General features: G+C 52.4%; 1 protein-coding gene across 2 annotated transcripts in view; it reads left to right on the forward strand.

Moving 5' to 3' along the window:
* The first annotated feature begins 904 nt into the window (after positions 1 to 904).
* ZNF638 (zinc finger protein 638) overlaps positions 905 to 20094 on the forward strand; it is a 41091-nt gene continuing 21901 nt past the window's right edge. For both annotated transcript variants that reach the window (XM_034064608.1, XM_034064609.1), the window contains exons 1-7: positions 905 to 1138; positions 5629 to 7234; positions 13289 to 13350; positions 13596 to 13634; positions 16066 to 16364; positions 17113 to 17441; positions 19107 to 19253. In XM_034064608.1, the coding sequence (XP_033920499.1) occupies positions 939 to 1138; positions 5629 to 7234; positions 13289 to 13350; positions 13596 to 13634; positions 16066 to 16364; positions 17113 to 17441; positions 19107 to 19253 (2682 nt within the window). In that variant the 5' untranslated portion in view covers positions 905 to 938. The remainder of the gene's footprint in view (positions 1139 to 5628; positions 7235 to 13288; positions 13351 to 13595; positions 13635 to 16065; positions 16365 to 17112; positions 17442 to 19106; positions 19254 to 20094) is intronic.

Raw genomic sequence — 20094 nt, forward strand, 5'->3', positions numbered from 1 at the left:
TGAGGCTCACAAAGTCCTTGGTCAGACTAAACATTTGAGCATGAACTAAAACCATTGGTGTTATCAGCGCTGTTCCCAGGCTGAAAGTCAAAACCACAGCACTGCACCAGCTCCTGAGGAGGAGAAAACTGACTGCTGCTGCTGAACCCAGGACAGCATCCTGTCAGCATCCATCAACACCTCCTCCTTGTGTGCTGTACTCTTCAGGGTGCTTTTTTTTACTGTTCCCAGTTGGGTTTTCTCCTATTGAATCCTTGAGCAGCAAATGGCACATCCCTGCTCATCATCCTCCCACCCCTGCCCTGGGCTGAACTCTGCAGCCTTCACAGCTGTTCCCTGCAGCTCCTGCTGCTCTGCAGCAGCCTGGGCAAGGTTATGTTGGATCCTTGAGCTGCAGGCAGCTGGGCCCCTGGTTAGGATGGTTTAAAGGAGAGGGTGAAAGCATATTCCAGCTGTGTCCTTAAAGCAGGGAATGAGCAACACTGTCCTGTATTGCCAGTGTGAGCAGATGGAGTTGTTGGGGCTCTCCAGTGTGTAAGCATGTACCAGAACTTCTCATTTCATAGAACCATCACAGAGTGGTTTGGGTTGAAGGCACCTTAAAGCTGATCCAGCTCCAGCCCCATGTCCTGTCCCTCCAGGCCCTTGTCCCAAGCCCCTTTCCAGCTTTCCTGCAGCCCCTTTAGGCACTGGAGCTGTTCTCAGGTCTCCCCTTCAGGAGCCTTCTCTTGCCCAGGCTGCCCCAGCCCAGCTCTCTCAGCCTGGCTCCAGAGCAGAGCTGCTCCAGCCCTCGCAGCAGCTCCATGGCCTCCTCTGGGCTCACTCCAACAGCTCCAGGTCCTTCTTTATTCATCTCTATTGGGAAACATGGGAAACCAGCCGGATGGAGTTGAAGGGAAGCAACAAGTGCATCGCTTGGCCCTTCTGGGATCCTCTGAATGTGGAGTTTCAAGATTGCTGCTTCCAGAGGTGGTGTCAGCACAGCCCTGTCTGGAATTCCCTGGTTTTCATTCCCATCCAGTGAAGCACCAGCAAGTACTGGGTCCCTGCTGCAGGAGGAGGCAGCTTCAGTGCAGCAGGAAGGGCAAGGAGGAGGATCCCAGGCACACCCCAAACAAAGCCTCTGCTGCAGAGGAAGGTGAGAGCCTCCCTGGGACATCCCGAGCATTGTTTCCCTTTCAAGTGTCACTTCCAGCCTTTCTTCTGCAAAGGTCAGGCCTGAACCTCAGCGGGTGCAGGCTGCATGGGATGGATGTCAGGGGAGGATTGAGATCCATGGGGATTCGTGCACTTTGGTCTCTGTTTCTTGCTGCTTCACATGGGGCCAGGCCAGGAGGAAACTAAAGCCTTAGATACGCTCAAATACATTTGTGTTGTGGTGGGGTGAGTGAAGTCCTCAGTGTTTCACTGCTGCTGGGCTTGGAATTATGAAGGGCTGGACAGAACAGTGTGGATGTCTTAAGACCTTGTCCTTAAGGTTACTTTGTGCTTGTGTTTGGAATTCCTTCAGGATCCAGACTTTTGTTCATAGGAATCACAAATCTCTCTTCCGTGTTTCTGCAGTTACTGATGTTGATAGAGACCCTACACCTGTAGCTTGAGAGGAGCTCAGTTGTCCTGCCCCAGGAGGGTGGTTTGAGATGCTGGTGCCACATCTGTGCCACGCTCAGCTGGAGAGGATGGGTTTGGTGTGTGTCTGACAGCACTGCAGTGCCTGAGGAGGTGGCTCCGGTGGTCCTGTTGCTTGAGGAGCATCTGCCTCCGAGGCTGTTTGGGTTTAGGATTTAGGAGAAAGTACATCAGGTACCTGCAGCATCAGGTGTTAGTTACTGGTGGGCACAGGAGATTGGAGCTCTGGTCTGCTTAGTGAGGCTGGTTTATGGCTTTAATATCAATCATAGATGTTTTTGAGTCATTATGGTGTCTTGTGGCTAAGCCTGTCGTGGTTTAAGCCCAGGCAGCCCCTGAGCCCCACTTAGCCTCTGTGGTGGGATGGGGAGAGAATGGAAAGGCTTGGGATAAAGCCAGTTTAAGAGGTAAAGCAGAACAAGGAATTCATTCACTGCCGTGCTCAGGTGGGTGCTGAGCCATCCCCAAGGCAGCAGAGCTCAGTGGTGGCTTGGGAAGACAAATCACTCCAAGCATCCTCCCTTCTCTCCTTCCTTACCCAGCTGTGCCTGCTGAGCATGGTACCCCATGGTCCGGGGTGTCCCCTGCTCATGTGGGGCTGGGTGTCCTGGCTGTGCCCCCCCAGTCCTTGTGGCTCTAGAGAGAAGAGGTGAGGGGCAGTGAAGGCCTTGGCTGTGTAAGCAAAGCACAGTGATAAGGAAAGCATCCCTGTTATCAGCACAGCTCCAGAACACAGCCCATTGCTGCTGCTGTGGAGGAAGTTAACTCTGCCCCAGTCAAACCAGCACAAAGGAGGGAAGAATCATGGAATCCCAGACTGGTTTGGGTTGGAAGGGACTTTAAATCCCATCCAGCTCCAACCCCTGCCACAGGCAGGGACCCCTTCCACTGGAGCAGCTGCTCCAAGCCCCTGTGTCCAACCTGGCCTTGAGCACTGCCAGGGATGGGGCAGCCCCAGCTGCTCTGGGCACCCTGTGCCAGTGTCCCAGCACTGAAAAGCAACATGAATTCAGTCTGTTTTGCTTCTAAATAGATGATTCCTGTAGCACACGTGGGGTGAAGTGAGGCTATTCCCTGTTGAATGTGACCATGTCCCATAGGAGTCTGATGGAGCAATGGCTTTAAAAATCACTGTGAGCCAGCAAATAGCTCATTGCGGTGCTGTGATCCAGGCTGAACAAACGAGGTTTGGTGGGATCTTCTGCCTGCTGACTCCTGGATCCCCATCTGATGAGGCTGATGGTGTGTGACCTCTGACAGGAGGTTTGTAGAGCAGGTGGCTTCATTCTAGAACCATGGCATGGTTTGGGGTGGAAGGGACCTTAAAGCTCATCCAGTTCCAACCCCTGCCACCCAATTCTGCTGTTCTCTGGAGCTCTCCTCTCTGCAGGGCAAAAGAACCTCTCAGCATGTTCGTTTGGGAAGTAGCTGGAGAGAGAACAGCATCAAAGCCACTGGGAGCAGGTATGAACATGGCTATAGAGCTCATTTTAAACCAGACATGCTGGTTTGGAGCAGAACCTGAGCTCAGTGGATTAGGAATCTCCCAGGGATGTGCTCACGATCAAACCACAGCTCCCACAGGGAGAACATCTATGATCCAGTTAGACCTGGAGGCAGTGTGGACCATTCTGCACCAGTGCTGTGCCAAGGTATGTGCCACAGCAGCATCCTGAACCACTGCCACAGGGCTTGGAGCAAGCTGCCTTAGTGGGAGGTGTCCCTGCCTGTGGCAGGGGATGGGACTGGAGGAGCTTTAAGGTCCCTTCCAACACAAAGCAAGCTGGGATGCTGTGGTTGTTGGGATGCTCTGTGCTGGTTCCAGCTGGGATGGAGTTCATTCCCCCTGCTCACTGCTCCAAGGCTGCTTTGGCTTCCCTCTGAGAACAGTGCTGATAACACCCTGTGTTCAGTTGTAGCTCAGCAGCACTTGCCCTGATCAAGGACTGCTCAGCCCTGTGCTCAGTGAAGGGGCACAGGAAGCCGGGAGGGAGCAGAGACAGGAGACCTGAACCCAAACCATCCCAAGGGGTATTCCAGACCATCCCATCCCATCCCACAGCACATGGGGCTCAGGAGAGGAACTGGGGGAGTTGGCTGGGAGCCCCCATCACTGCTAGGGCCCAGGCCAGGCAGTGCTCAGCAGTGGTGAGAACTGTGTCCATCTCCTGTCCCTGTGGGCTTTATTCCTCTCGTTCCTTTTCCCTTTCCTTTTCCTTATTATTATTATTATTGAGGTTTAGATTGGATCTAAGGAAGAAGTTCTTTACTGTGAGGGTGCTGAGGCACTGGAATGGGTTGCCCAAGGAAGCTGTGAATGCTCCATCCCTGGCAGTGTTCAAGGCCAGGTTGGACAGAGCCTTGGGTGCCATGGTTTAGTGTGAGGTGTCCCTGCCCATGGCAGGGGGGTTGGAACTGGATGATCTTCAGGTCCTTTCCAACCCAAACTGTTCTATGATTCTATGATTATCATTATTAACTTTATTTCCATGATGAACCTGTTCTTACCCCTCTGGTGTGTTTTCCCTCTCCCAAAGCTCTCCCCATCCCTCCGGCAGGGCCGTGTGGACTGGGGCTGCCTGGTTCTTCATTGCTGCAGCACTGAACCCTGCAGGAGTGCTGAGGGAGACGAGGCCTTTGCTTTGTGTGCGTGTGTCCTGGCTTCAGCTGTGGCAGTCACTTGTCTCCTTTCCTGTACTGGTGCAGGGCTTTGGGCTGCAGTCTGGGACCAGCACTGATAACACAACCATGGTTTAGTTGGTGCTAAGTAATGCTGACCCCAATCAAGGCCTCTCCAGCCTCATGCTCTGCAGTGAGGAGGGGCACTAGAAGCTGGAGGGAGCAGGGGCAGCACACCTGAGCCATCCTAGCCAAAGGGGTGTTCCATCCCACAGCACGTCATGCCCAGTATATGAACTGGGGGGAGTCACCCAGAAGGGCAGGTTGCTGCTGGGTCAGGCTGGGTTTCAGTCGGCGGGTGCTGAGCAGTTGCATTGGGCATCACTGCTGGTTAGTACTTTATTTCCTTCCTCTTTTAGTCTTGTATTTTCTCCCCTCACTGTTTCCCTTAGTAGCAGTAGTTTTGTGTTATACTTTAGTTATTGGACTGTTCCCATCTCAACCCATGGGATTTACGTTCCTTCCATTCTCCTCCCCATTCCACTGGGAGGGTGATGGTGCTGAGTTCCCGGTTGGGCTTCAACCACAGCAGTGTCCTACAGGAGCATCCCCAGGACATGTTTATCCATTGGTCTCATTCTACCTCTGTTTGTACATTCTCTTACTGCTTTACAGGGTGGAGTTCATGGTGGTGCCAGCTGAAATCCGAGGTTCCAGTTCCCATTCCCATTGTGCTTTCTATGCTCGTACGTAGGCGGTTGCAGTTTCAGTCTGATCTTACCCCTTTCTGTTTAAAGCTCTTTCAAGATGAGAACCTGCCTGTAACATCTGGGACGTGGAAAATTCCTAACCACAGGATTCAAATGCTGCCCCAGCCTCTGAATGCTTTGGGGTGCAACAGCTCAGTGTCCTCCTGAAGCTGGTTCTGGTTCACCCCAACCCCACAGCGACTTCACATGGAGTTGTAACCACTTTGAATTCTCTGCCTATTGCTGTCACAGTTCACGCCTCATAAATACCTGCAGAGAGGTTTGCTGCTTTGGTTTATTGCTCGTAACCCAGCTCTAATTGTAACTGAATCCAAACTGTGTTGTCATAAAGATCTGCAGTGTTTGCATTGTCATCACTGGGGATGTTGTCTGTGATGCTCAACTCCCTGGGTAAGCTCATTTAATTGTGTTCTCTCTTCACTGCCTATTAAGACCCTATGCAGTGACCTCAAATGTTGCTCAAGCACCTTTTGAGTTCCCAGCTCCCATTGAAACTGTGCTGCCACTGCTGGTTGCTGACTCCAGGTGTTGTTTTCGGCCCGGTTGTAGCAGGCGCTGTGTAAGGGAGGTGAAAAATCCCCTAATCTAATACTTGTCTTTTAACTTTCAGCTTTGTGTTGTTCTTGGAAAGTTTCGCACCACTTGTGAATTCCTTGAACCTTGGCATTGGGAGCCCACTTGTGTTGGGCCCTCCTCCTTTACAGCTTGCTCACATTAAGACCCACTTGGCTCTCCAGCAATTGACCTCAGTTGCTCCCAACCCTTCGGCACCTCCTTATGCTTGGTTAAACCAGGCAGTCCCGAAAAGCACCATGTTTAGCCCCAGAGGAACTTTACCTCAGAGGCCGAGAGGACCTAATCCATCCGGGAAGAAGCCTCTGGGATCCCTGCGGGGTGGAGGGGCCGCAGGGCACCCCCGGAAACCCAATCCCGGAGCACCGCAAGGGACGGGAACACCGCCGAGGTTCTCGGGACAGGAGACCATACAATGGACGGGATCACAGAGGATCAATGTCCGGGTGACACTGCACAGGGCTGACCCCAGGAAGGTGAAGGAGAAGAGCAACCTGCACCAGGAGCAGAAGGCAGAGCCGCGCTCGAGCCGCTGGGAGAACCCCCCCTGCCCGGCCGGGACAACGGGACAGAAGGCACCGGTCTCGGAGCACACTTCCAATGCCCAAACCCGTTACACCCCTGAGAGTGCCTCCAGCATCCTGGCGAGCTTTGGGCTCTCTAATGAAGACCTGGAGGAGCTCAGTCGCTATCCTGATGATCAGTTAACTCCTGAGAACATGCCACGGATCCTGAGGGAAATCCGGGTGCGTAAGATGGGTCCCTCCATAGGGGGCTTGCACACGCAGAGCCGAGGAGAAGATGCGGTTGGTGTCAAGAGTAAAGTGATCGATTATGGCCACGCCAGTAAATACGGTTACATGGAGGAGCCTCTGGATGTGCGTGCGTTCAACCCCGAAGTGCTCCCCGAAGATCCCCTGGAAGCACGTGTCTATAACCCCGAAGCATCCACCGGAGAGAGCAGGGAAGACTTCCCACGAGAGCAGAACGTGCCGCAGAGCGCACCCATGGGCATCCCACCGGCCAACGTGATGTGCAACCCAGTGTTCCCAGTGGAAGATATAATGAAGCTGACAGGCTTCCAGAATGATTCCTCCAATCCACGCTCCTTTTTCCCAGCTGAGGCCACGGGAAAGGTGCCCGGGATGTGCACGGCACCCGCCGGGCTCCCCGTGGTGAAACCCGTATCCCAGCCTGCCATCCCACCCGTCATGCCGCCCATGATGCCACCCCTGATGCCACCCTTGGCTCAGCCCATGATGCAGCCGGTGATGCCTCCCATGGTGCAGCAGCCCATGCCCCAGCACGTCATGCCCCCCATGACCCAGCCACCCTTCTCTCCCGAGCTCCTCGCAGCCATCACCCGGCATGGAAGACCCCAACACGACACCGGGACGAGCTCCTCCAGCGCCCAGAGCAGCTCCGGAGTGGGACAAAAGCCTTTCCAGGCCCAGCTTGAGGGGCCCATTAAGTCTCCTTTTGGGATCGTGAAGGCATCGTGGCTCCCGGTGTTCCCGCAGTCGGATTCCCAGAAGATAAAAAGGTTGCCCACCCCATCAATGATGAATGACTACTATGCTACATCTCCGAGAATATTCCCACATATGTGTTCTCTGTGTAACGTTGAATGCACTCATATGAAGGTGAGTGGCTTTCCCAGATTCTTGCCTAAACTTGTACTCGCCATCTTCCCTGCTGCCCTGTTGTAGGCACTAATGTTCTCCCTGTGCAGTGTGGGAGCTGGGGGGCTGCTCTCCTCCACTTGGAGTAGCCCCACATGCCCCACAGCACTGCTGGCAGTGACTGTAAGTCGCTCGGTTCCGAATGGCATCTCAGAGTTGCTGTCAATGTTGTTTTTAAACCATTTCTCCCTTATTTATGGCTTCTGTTATGGGTTTCAAAGGCCAAACGCTGTTCTCAGTGGAGTAAAGCACTAACGCCAGCGGGGTGAGTAAAGTGTGTGTATCCAAAGGGGTAAATGAGATGTTGTGTGTTCCCCCCTTGCAATACAAAGCAGCCCGTTCATCTGCCAGAGTGGGAGCTCCAGATGTGCTCTGTGGGGCAGGGAGTGCTCCAGAGGCTGCAGCTCAGCTCTGAGGGACACCCAAACTGCTCTCATTCAGCTGAGCCTTCAGCTCTGATGCAAGTAACAAGCAAGGAAGAAAAGGAACTGGTGGATACTGGGAGAGAGCAAAGCCTTTGGAAAGCTGTGGATTGATCTGGAAGCTTTAGGCTCGGTCTGTCGCAGAGCAAACCCAAGCCTTCAGGTTTAGTTTGATGTTAGAGGCTTAAAGAAGCCTTTGACAAGCCTGGGGAAGGCTGCAAGGGGTTTGTGTGCAGGATTCCTTGGCCTGGTTTGTGCTGTGTGTTAAAAGCAGGGTGAACAGTTGAGATGGTGACAGAGCTTTGGAGTAAGGTGGAGGTTTTAAGTGGTTCTGTACCTGGAGGCTGAGCTGGGCAGGATTGGGAAGGCCAGGGGAGGTGTGATGTGAAATACAGCTGAGCAGGGTGCTATGGTAAGGTAATAAACAGGCAAAGCACTTTGGGGCTGTGTCATCTGTTGGGATGTGGGTTATTCCATAGGTTGCTCACAGGGCTTTGACCCACTAAAAGCACTTAAGGAATCAGTGGTGATGTTTGCTGGGGAGATTCAAGGTTGTCTCTTGTCCTGAGAGCACCAAGCACAGTCCGTGCTCTCCAGAGCCTTCCTGCTCCTGCTGTGGGTGTGTGGTACCTTTACTCTGTGTAGTATCTTTTGTATAGGGCTGGTGCAGTGTGGGCAGCTCCGTCTGGTTTGAGCCCACGGGACAAGCCCTGTTCAGACAACAGCATTGCCAAATAACCACGGGAGCGAGCTGGTTTCTTTTCCTTGCTGCAGGAAATGGAAGCTTGTCCAAGGAACAATACCCTATGAGCTCCGAAGAGTGAAGAATTCCTCCTCTTTCAGCTCTACCATTGGCTTTCCAAATGGAGTTGTCTTTGTCCCAGGTCTCGTGGTGAAAGGGGACCCAGATGTTCAGCTGTGTGAAGTGGTAGGGAGGAAGCACCAGAAACCTTCAAACTGGAAGTGATGGGGGGATAGGACAGCATAGGGGTGTGTGGTGTGACCTGCACTGGGAAGTGCTTGTTGCAGAGATCAGTGGTGGGGAATGTTGGTTGATGAATGACAAGTAGATGGCAGAAGATGCTCCAGATGTCCTGCACAGAGGGGGGCCTCTGGGGAAGCAGCTCTGTGGTGCTGGGCTCCTCTCTGCCATGGGACAGGAGGTGCTGGGTGAGCTGGATGGACCCTTGGTCTCCTCAGCTCAGCTGTAGATGGACTGAAGCTTCAGAGGGGGTTTAGGTTGAAGTGATTGGATGTGATTTCCGGTGGAAGCAAGGACTGTGCTTGACGTTATCCCACATGGATCCGTGTGTGTGAGCTGGACAGACGTGGATTTGATGGATAAACCACCCAATGGATAAGGAATTGGCTGAAGGGTTGTGCTTAAAGGTCCATAGCGCAAGGTCCAGGTAGAGGCTGGAGGTGACTCTTGGGGTGATGTTGGGACTGGTGCTGCTCAGCATCTGTCAGTGGCATGGACACTGGGATGGAGCACAAGAGGGATGTGGAGCTGCTGGAGGGAGGCCATGGAGCTGCTGTGAGGGCTGGAGCAGCTCTGCTCTGGAGCCAGGCTGAGAGAGCTGGGCTGGGGCAGCCTGGACAAGAGAAGGCTCCTGAAGGGGAGAGCTGAGAGCAGCTCCAGTGCCTAAAGGGGCTGCAGGGAACCTGGAGAGGGGCTTGGGACAAGGGATGTAGGGCCAGGCCAAGGGGAATGGCTTGAACCTGCCCAAGAGAGGGGAGACTGAGCTGAGCTCTGAGGCAGAAGCTGTTCCCTGGGAGGGTGCTGAGGCGCTGGCACAGGGTGCCCAGAGAAGCTGTGGCTGCCCCATCCCTGGCAGTGCTCAAGGCCAGGTTGGACACAGGGGCTTGGAGCAGCTGCTCCAGTGGAAGGGGTTGGAACTGGACAGACTCTAAGGTCCCTTCCACTGTGTAACAGCAGCTTGTGAGCTCTGTGCTGTGAGCTGATGTAACGTAGCAGACTGGAAAGAAGACAGGGAAGCAAAGTGGGTACCATGAGGCAAGAATGGATGAAGATGATGAAGGATGCTGAATGAGGAAAAGCTGCTCTTTAATCAACGCTTGAAGATACTGGATATCTGAAATCCAGACTTTCAGTGAGCTGTCTTTGGTCATCGACATCATCCAGCCTTGTACCAAGGTACTGACTCCTGTGGGGTTTGTTTCCTGGCTGAGCCTGAAGCTGCCTTGCCAACTGGAAGACAATTGAAGTGTGTTCTAGCATTGGGACATGAAAGGGTCAGGGTTCCAGCTGGATGTGAGACCCAGCTCATGGTCCTGGGCAGTCAGCTGCCTCTGGAGCTGCAGTGACCACTGGTGGCTGAAACTGCATCACCTGCACTGTGTCCTCAGCCTGCATCTCCCATCAATGTGGTGAAACACTGGCTTGGAGTGAAGAATGCTCCTGCTCTTCCCCAGGGCATCCTTGCCCTTCTCCCTGCAGCTCCCTCTGAAGTACTCAACGTGCTTGGATTAATGAGGCCTGATGGAATCAAAGCCCTTGAGATACCTGCAGTATTCCTGCATCAGAGTTCTTAGTGTCATATGGAGAAGCAAGTGAATGTGATCTCAGAAGGGTTCTGAAGGTCCCTCCTCCAGACCCATTCCCATCCATTGGAAGGTGCTGTTTTGCTGTTACACTGGTCAGAAGTTACAGGATTTATCTCTGTGGCCTGATGCTGTCCATGGAAACGACCTCATTTCCTTAAGCCTTGGCCCTTTGCTGTCAGGCCTGTGCCTGCTCCTGTGTGCAGTGACATGCTGCAGGCCAGCAGCTCCAAGAGGCAGCTTCCATATCCAAAACATGGGCTTGTAGTAAAGGGATGGGGCTTGGAACAAGCTGCTCTTGTGGAAGGTCCAGGGCAGGCCATAGAACTGGAGGAGCTTTCAGGTCCCTTCCAACCCAAACCACTACGGGATTCTAACTCATGGTTGCCATAGACTGGAGACCCCATTGATGGAGTTGGGACTGTGAAAGGTTTGTCCTTGCTTCCACCTGGTGTTGGGAAGGTCTGGAGGTGGCTGGTTGCAGTATTGTGTTGTAGGGAAGGGTATATGGGGTTTTGAGCTCTGCAAAGTGAATGTGGAAACTGAATGGCTGCTAAGGGGGGGTTTTGGTCCAGGAGGTGTCCTCAGGCATCTGTGCATGCATGTCCTGCAGTGTATTGTTAGGAAGCATTGCCCTTGCTTTGATGGAATTCTACTCTGGTGTGGGCTCCTTTGAGTTTATTTGCAGCCCCCAACATCCTGAAGGATTCTATGGATGCTGCTTCATTTCCACTTGAAATAGTGGCTTTATTGGGATAATGGAGGAGGATCCCTGTGTCTTCAGGTGGATTTGCAGTACTCTCACCGTGAGGGATCATACTTGCAGTGTATGACAAGTGCTGTGTTCTAGCTTGAGTGCATTTACAATGAGGGTGATCCTGGAGACTCAGTGTTTTCCATGGCAAATTGTACTTGGATCCCTTTGCTGAAGGGGACAGCATGGAGTCTACTCCCTTTTACTCCTGCTTGTGATACACAAAACCATCCCAGACAAGTGCTGGGTGCTCTCCTGCTGTACTGTTATCTTACTATTGGCAGTGTAGACACCTTGGTGGTGATCCATGAGTAACAGGAGGTTTCCCATTGGAATTGGATGGAGGAGCTCATCCCAGTGGCTCCAGCCATGGAGCAGCAGGGCTGCTGCTGGGGGGTCTCACCTCTCCTTGGGATATAATGGGAGATCCCCTCCTTGTGCTGGGAGAGGATGCTCTCCTTTGGGAGAAGGATCCATCCTTGGGGACAGAGTCACTGGAGAGAATGGGATATTCCTGAAGACCAGGAAGGACAAGGAGTTAATCCCGGAGGAGGAATGTGTGTGAATGGAGCCTCCTGTCGTACTGGGAAGGCCAAGAGGACACTGGCATAATGGAGGCTTGAAGAAGAGCAGAATGTTGTGTTTGTGAGGGAGGAGAATGTCTCTTTGTATCCTGCCAGGCCCATTAACACTCCTTGGACCAGTGGCTGAAGACACTGGGAAGCAGAACGGGCTCCCCCAGCCCTGCTGGTGCTTTTGTCATCCGGGATCATGGAAGGGGATGCTCGATGCCCAATTCCCTTTTGTTTTAGCCCTTGGGCAATAGCCTTTCATTTTCCTGCCTAACTTTAGGAAACCAGCGTTAACCAACATTCCTAGGAATGGGATTGCTCAATAACACCAGTGTGTACCAATGAATTCCTTGCTGTATATACATGGGACACAGCTCCACAGCTGCAAGGTGTTTTCTCAGCCTCTGCTTCAACTCCTGATGTGCTTTGGTTCAACTGATGGGAGTAACACAGAGTGTCTGCCAAGGAATATGTTACTGGAATGAGCAGAATTCCATGAGCTCAGTTTAAAACCAGTCAATGCCGTTCTGAGCTTGGTTTAACCATTGGTATCTGTGTCCTAAGGAAATCCCAGGCAGGTTGGTGCTGAACATGTGTTGTAGCTCTGGGTTTACAGGTGGTGTGAGGCAGGTTGAGTAGGTGTCTCTGGCACGTTGTAGGCTGTGAGGACCTGCTGCTTTCACCCCACACTAACCATGTGCTGCTCCCAGTAACTCATCCAGCTCCCAGGCTGTGAGTAAACCACCCCAAGCTTTGCTTCTAACCATCTGTGGCTGGAAACAGAGGGGTTGGGGCTGGTGTTTGGTCACCTCCTGTGTTGGGAACCAGCTTGGCCTTAGGAAGAGCAGTGGGGAACGTCACAACCGCAAGTTAATGTTGCGAAGCTTTGCTGTCAGCTGCATTATTCTGCCATCATTGCCTGTTTTGTATTTATTTATATGAATTTACATGCATTTATTGTTTTTGATATTTATTTATATGTATGTATTTTAAATCATATTTCTATATGGATATATATGTATTTATATGCATTTATTTCTCTATAACCATTCTCTGAGTTGTATGCTGGGACACTGGCACAGGGTGCCCAGAGAAGCTGTGGCTGCCCCATCCCTGGGCAGGTTGGACACAGGGGCTTGGAGCAGCTGCTCCAGTGGAAGGGGTCCCTGCCATTGGAACTGGAGGAGCTATAAGGTCCCTTCCACCCCAACCCATCCTGGGGTTGTTGAGCTGAAGGCATTCACAGGCATCCCTCTGTACAAGCAGTGCTTAAAGATACCTTCTGGTGTCAGGTGCTCTGATTCACTCAGCTCATGTTGTATGTATGTGTTCACCAGCCTGCCAACCCATGGAGGCCTCCAATGGTTGTCTGGCTGTTGGGTCACCCTCTTGTGTTACCAAGGTGGTTACAACGCCCAGTGTGTCACTGGAAGTCACAGAGTCACTTAACCCCATGCACTTGTTCCCCTTCCCCTTTGATTCCATTGGGTTCTGTAACAGCTTCTGATAACCAAGCAGCGTTTTAGTCCTTTGCCTATAAGAGTGTTCATCCCAAGTGCGAACCCTGACTTTGACAGATCATCCTTTGGAAGGTAAAGTGTGATGGAAGGTGAACCACCACAACACGTACCCACCACTTGAGGCCCAGTGCCACCGGTTTATGTGCTAACCAAACCTCTCTGGATGTCTTCTCTCCACCCAGGACTGGATTCTGCACCAGAACACCCCTTCCCACCTCGAGAGCTGCCGCCAGTTACGGCAACAGTAAGGAATCCCTTTCCAAAGCTCCCTTGGTGCTGGCTGTGCACACATGGTCTGGGCAAAGCGCCTTGGCTTTGCTTATCCAAGCGCTATCCCAGGCTTAACCCATCAGGGTCAAAGCTGAACTGAGCCTTGGTGCTTCTGAGGTCCTGAATGGGAGCATGTGTCTGTATAGTGCATGTAAGCACAGCCTTGTCCTGAGGGGCAGATTGAGCTGCTTCACTGATGGTGTTCTCTGTGTTTGACAGATACCCCGACTGGAACCCCGAGTCTCACTCCTCAAAGAGGTAACTGCATGTGGGTTACAGCTTCATTTCATGGGGTCCTGCTAGAAATATATAGGTCATTATATATGTATAAATAAATAATAAATATATGCTATAAATATATAGCTCATTATATATATATATATAAATAATAATATATACTATAAATATATAGGTAATTTTCCTGCTCTGCTCCTGGCAGCTCTTCAGTGGTGTCATAGAACCATAGAATAGTTAGGGTTGGAAAGGACCTTAAGATCGTCCAGTTCCAACCCCCTGCCATGGGCAGGGACACCTCACACTAAACCATGGCACCCAAGGCTTCATCCAACCTGGCCTTGAACACTGCCAGGGATGGAGCATTCACAGCTTCCCTGGGCAACCCATTCCAGTGCCTCAGCACCCTCACAGTAAAGAATTTCTTCCTTATATCCAATCTAAACCTCCCCTGTTTAAGTTTGAGTTTAAGGGGTCCCTGCCCGTGGCAGGGGTTGGAGCTGGAGGAGCTTTAAGCTCCCTTCAGCTCAACCCATTCCTGATACAAGGATCCCATTCACAAGTGGCAGAACACCTGAAATTCCTCCCCAAGGATAAGGATAAACTGTAAATCCTGAGCACTGATCCTGTTGCAGCCTCACCTTGAGCCTTTCTTCTCCCCATGCTCAAGCCATAAGTTACCCCTGTGAGAGAAGCAACCGATGGGGTCTGACCAGGCTGGGGTCACTGGTTAAACCAGGATTCCAGGCTTTTACACTTCATCTCTTTTCCAGTCAAGCCACTCCTGTTTTCAACTGGAAACCTGTTGGAGGAGCCAGCGCTGGCTCTGCTTTCCCAGCCTTTCCAGTGCACAGCTCCCTTGGGGAGCTGCGGGATCCCAGGCTCAGAGAACTGGAATCCATGAGCTCATCATGGCTCTTCTGGCCTAGAAAATGATGCTCTTCAGTATCATGTGCTTTGAAACACACCCAGTGAGCTGATTCTGCTTAAACCTCAGCAAGGTCTTGATCTTTGCCCCATCCCTGGCAGTGCTCAAGGCCAGGTTGGACACAGGGGCTTGGAGCAGCTGCTCCAGTGGAAGGGGTCCCTGCCCAGGGCATGGATTGGGAATGGATGGGTTTTAAGGTCCCTTCAACCCCAACCCATTCCATGGTTATGTGATTCTAAGACTGGATCATTGTACTGCTTCCTTATCTCTGTGTATTCCAGTGTGTGTCCTTATAGGAATGGGAGGAGTGGGATTTTGCTGGGTTCTCCTGTGACTGCAGTCATCAGTTTGACATCAGTTCAAGCACCAAATTCAGTTACAAGAGCAGTGTTGCAAAGCTCAATGGAAACGTGGGTCAGGTTTATTTGTGGGGTGCAGCTGAGATCTCCCCATGTCCCAAACAGGGAGAAATGAGACTTCAAAGAGAGAAATGAAGCAGATAAACTTCTCAGAAGCAGAAGAAGCCTGACTTAAACCCTCATTCAGGGCTGGCCATGTCCTGTACCAGCAGGCAAGGAAGCTGCTCTTGGCTGGATCTATTGGAGAGGTGTTTGATGTTGTGTGTGAGGGATCATCGGCCTTGCTGATGGAGCCAGAGCTGCTCTGGAGGGTGATGCTTTCCTCAGTCCTTCCCACTGAGAGCCCTGCTCCAGCTGGGAGGGTCAGGATGGAGCTGCAGGCTCATGGTGAGCACACATGGGCAGGGTCACTGAGCTTCCTGTGTGCTGCTGCCACCCTGCTGCATCACCTCGCAGGCTCTGCCTTCTGTAAGTGCCCTGCTGTGTTAGTACATCCATGCTTTAATTTGGCACAGGAATAATGGGATTTAAGGTCCTTTCCAACCCAAACTGTTCTATGATTCTAAAGTATCTTATTTCATTACTCATCGTGGATCCTTTCCCTCTTCCTGTTATTCCTTCACAGCCCTGCAGCTTCCAACTTCAATCTCTTTGCTGTTTCTTACTTCCTTCTCTCCTGTTTCCTTCTTTTTGGGTTGAAACTTAAACAGCAGATGTTTAGATTGGATATAAGGAAGAAATTCTTTACTGTGAGGGTGCTGAGGCACTGGAATGGGTTGCCCAGGGAGGTTGTGAATGCTCCATCCCTGGCAGTGTTCAAGGCCAGGTTGGATGAAGCCTTGGGTGCCATGGTTTAGTGTGAGGTGTCCCTGCCCATGGCAGGGGGTTGGAACTGGATGATCTTAAGGTCCTTTCCAACCCTAACTATTCTATGATTCTATGGAATTCCTTCTTCTTGTCCCATGTAGGTTGTTCTCTCCTACCTGCTTCTTCTCAGTTCTGTGTATCCTAAATGCACATAACAAACACGCTACCCCATGTTTGATAACAAATAAGGCTCCAAACATTGCCAGTTTGCTTCTGTATTTGCCCTAAAGCTCTTTGCAGAGACTCAGGTTCATTCTCCTTCCCCCCTCACCAAATCCCACCGGTGCCTGTGTCCCTTTAGGAACGCTGGCGACAGGAAGGAGAACCAGACCCCCAGACGCCGCTCCAGCTCATCCAGCCCCAGCCCCAGGCGCTCACGGGCCTCCAGCTCCAGCTATGTCCCACGACGATCCCGATCCCGGAGCTCCGGGCGCTTCAGGTCCAGGCCCCGGAGCCGCAGCCCGCGGCAGATGCGGCGCCTCAGCCCTAGGCACAGGTCCAGGTCCCCACAGCGCTCTAGGAACCCATTGAGGAGCAGCTCGAGACCCCAGAGATCCTCCAGCTATGACTGGGCAGCAAGGAGGTCAGCCCGGTACCAAGGTACGAATGGGTGCTCCCTGCCATAGGGAAAGTGCCTTTAGTACTGGGAGAACAGACATTGGATGCTGGTTTAGGTGTTCAGGGACCTGAAAGCTCTTCCAGTTCCATTCCACACCTTCCACACCTCCCAGGGCAGAGCTTCTGCCTAAGAGCTCAGCTTAGTCTCCCCTCAGGCAGGTTCAAGCCATTCCCCTTGGCCTGGCCCTACAGGCCCTTGTCCCAAACCCCTCTCCGGCTTTCCTGCAGCCCCTTTAGGCACTGGAGCTGCTCTGGGGTCTCCAGGAGCTGCTCCATCCCATCTCCAGCCTGTGTTTGTGCTGGGGTTGTCCCACCGATGTGCAGCACCTTGCACTTGGCCTTGTTGAACTCCATGAGGTTCCAGCTCTCCAGCATGTCCAGGTCCCTGTGGATCCCATCCCATCCCTGCAGCACATTGGTCACAGCACACAGCTCCATGTCACCAGCAGCTGCTGAGGGCTCGCATCCCACTGTCCATGTCAGTGACAGAGATGCTGAGCATCCCCAGTGCTGGCTGAGGAACACCACTCCTCACTGCTCTCTACTTGGTCCTCAAGCCATTGACCACAACTCTTTGAGTGTAAGCATCCAGCCAATTCCCTGTCCACCAAGTGCTCCATCCATCACATCCCTGCATCTCCACTTCACCTTATTATAACTCCTCATTAACTTAGTGTAAGTGCTCTTCTCAAAGCAAACCCACCAGGCTGGTGTTTCCCTTCTCCCACAGACAGAAAGGCAGCCCTGGAGGCAGTCATGAAGACGCTGGGACCTGGCTTTGTGGCAGCATTCAATAAGCATAAGTCACTTCAAGCAGCTGGACAAGGATCTTCAGGCTCAGGAAAGGCCTCGAGCTCTCAAGGAGTCCTAGGGAAGGTGTCTGGAAGCCTGAAGAAGCTGCTGAAAGCAGGTGTTCCTTCAAAGGCCTCCAAGGATGGGGCTGGGTCGAGTTCTTCCTCTGCTGATGCTGATGATTTGGCCCAGAGTGAAGGGATGGAGGAGGAGGAGGAGGGTTTACCCCCAGGAACCAGTGCACCTCGTCCACCTTCTTACAACAGGGTGAGTTCCTTCTGGTTTCCTCTGGGATGTTAGGAATTGGACTGGGGGGATCACATGGAGAGATGAACCATCCTGTTTGCTGATTCTATGCAATAGATGCTGCGAGCTCAATGCGAAGGGTTGCTGCCTGCAGGTACGTGTGGTCATCTCTATGGCAAGGGTCTTTCAATAAGGGAAGCAAAACCTCTCTGGTGCTTTCCTGGATGAGGAGTGAGTGATGGGCTCTGTTTGCAGCAGAGATAGTGACTGCTGCTGTAAGGAGGCTCTTAAGCCAGTGACCATCCTACTGATCATTTGGGTCTGTTGGGAGCATCACTTGTAAACCAGATAGTGTTTGGTTGTTGGAGATGCAAGTCCTTGGTGTTTCCATCCTCTAGATGGCAAGCAAAGAGAACACTGCCTAGAGCTGTGGGTAGCTGATGGATGGTATTGAAAGGAGCATCCCAGTGTAGTGGAAGGTGTCCCTGCTGTGGCAGGGCTTGGAGCTGGATGGGTGTTCAAGTCCTGTTAAACCCAAACCAGTCTGTGGTTGTTGGGATGCTCTGTGCCAGTTCCAGCTGGGATGGAGTTCATTCTCCCTGCTCACTGCTCCAAGGCTGCTTTGGCTTCCCTCTGAGAACAGCACTGATAACTCCCTGTGTTCAGTTGTAGCTCAGCAGCACTTGCCCTGATCAAGGACTGCTCAGCCCCATGCTCAGTGAAGGGGCACAAGAAGCTGGGAGGGAGCAGAGACAGGAGACCTGAACCCAAACCAGCCCAAGGGGTATTCCAGACCATCCCATCCCACAGCACATCGGGCTCAGGAGAGGAACTGGGGGGACTTGGATGGAGCCCTCGGTTGCTGCTGGGCCCAGGCAGTGCTCAGCAGTGGTGAGAACTGGGTTGTGCCATCACTGCTGTTCACTGGAGTGTTGTTCCTATTCCCCTTTTAGTTTTACATATCTCGCATTATTTCCCTTATTACTATTATTAGCATTATATTGTATTGTACTTCAGGTGTTAAACTGTTCTTACCTCAATATGTGGCTTTTACATTCTCCTCCCATCCTGCCTGGCATAGGAAGGAGAGGTGAGGAAGCTGCTGCATGGTACTTCAGTTGCCAGTTGGGTTTAAGGTCCCTTCCAACTCAAACTATCCTAGGATTCTACGACAACACCCCAGTGAACCAGGCATCTACATTGGAGTCATCCTCATGTCAGATCCTGTTTTCTTCCTTTCACTGTGCCTGACATAGATCATAGAATAGTTATGGTTGGAAAGGACCTTAAGGTCATCCAGTTCCAACCCCCTGCCATGGGCAGGGACACCTCACACTAAACCATGGCACCCAAGGCTCTGTCCAACCTGGCCTTGAACACTGCCAGGGATGGAGCATTCACAGCTTCCCTGGGCAACCCATTCCAGTGCCTCACCACCCTCACAGTAAAGAACTTCCTCCTGAGATCCAAACCTCCCCTGTTCCAGTTTTAACCCATCACTCCCTGTCCCATCACTGCAGCCCCTGATGAAGAGTCCCTCTGCAGCATCCTTCAGACACTGGAAGCTGCTCTGAGGTCTCTATGCATCTTCTCCAGGCTGCCCAGCCCCAGTGTTCTCAGCCTGGCTCCATACAGGAGGTAAGAACCACATGGCAAGTGCATCTTTGTGTTGTCTCCTGTTTGCAGCTGCTGAGGGAGGAGCTGCTCACCTGTGGGACCGTGCTGCAGATCTCGGATTTACCGGATGATGGCTTTTCCGACCAGGATATTAAGAAGATCGTGCAGCCTTTTGGCAAAGTCAGTGACCTCATTGTGCTTCGCTCCAGGAACGAGGTGAGATCCCCTCCCCATGCAGTGGCTTTGGGTCAGGGTGGCAAAAACCCCCATTCTAGCAATGAAAACGTGTCTTGTTTGGGTCTGTAGGTGAATGTAGGATAAGGCTTCCTGGTGTTTCATCATTAATGATCACATCCAGAGCCTTGGAATAGCTGGAAGTGTTCATTTTATGAATTCCATTCATCTTGCTCCCTAAGTTAGTAACTGATGGATTAGGATGTCTTTGGGAGGTTTGGGCTGGATATTAGGAAGTATGCTTCATCAAGACTGTTGTCAAGCACTGCAGCAGGATGCCCAGAGCAGCAGTGTAAGCACCGTCCCTGGAGAGATTTAACATAGATGTAAATAGGACATCCTGCATCCAGCTCTGGGGCAGCAGCACAAGAGGGACCTGGAGCTGCTGCGAGGGCTGGAGCATCCCTGCCCTGGAGCCAGGCTGGGAGAGCTGGGCTGGGGCAGCCTGGGCAAGAGAAGGCTCCTGAAGGGGAGACCCCAGAGCAGCTCCAGTGCCTAAAGGGGCTGCAGGAAAGCTGGAGAGGGGCTTGGGACAAGGGCCTGTAGGGACAGGCCAAGGGGAATGGCTTGAACCTGCCCAAGAGAGGGGAGACTGAGCTGAGCTCTTAGGCAGAAGCTGTTCCCTGTGAGGGTGCTGAGGCGCTGGCACAGGGTGCCCAGAGAAGCTGTGGCTGCCCCATCCCTGGCAGTGCTCAAGGCCAGGTTGGACACAGGGGCTTGGAGCAGCTGCTCCAGTGGAAGGGGTCCCTGCCCGTGGCAGGGGTTGGAGCTGGAGGAGCTTTAAGCTCCCTTCAACCCAAACCAGGCTGGGATTATGTGTTTT

This window comes from Melopsittacus undulatus, chromosome 7 (genome assembly GCF_012275295.1).
Source record: "Melopsittacus undulatus isolate bMelUnd1 chromosome 7, bMelUnd1.mat.Z, whole genome shotgun sequence".
Taxonomy (NCBI): Eukaryota; Metazoa; Chordata; class Aves; order Psittaciformes; family Psittaculidae; genus Melopsittacus; species Melopsittacus undulatus.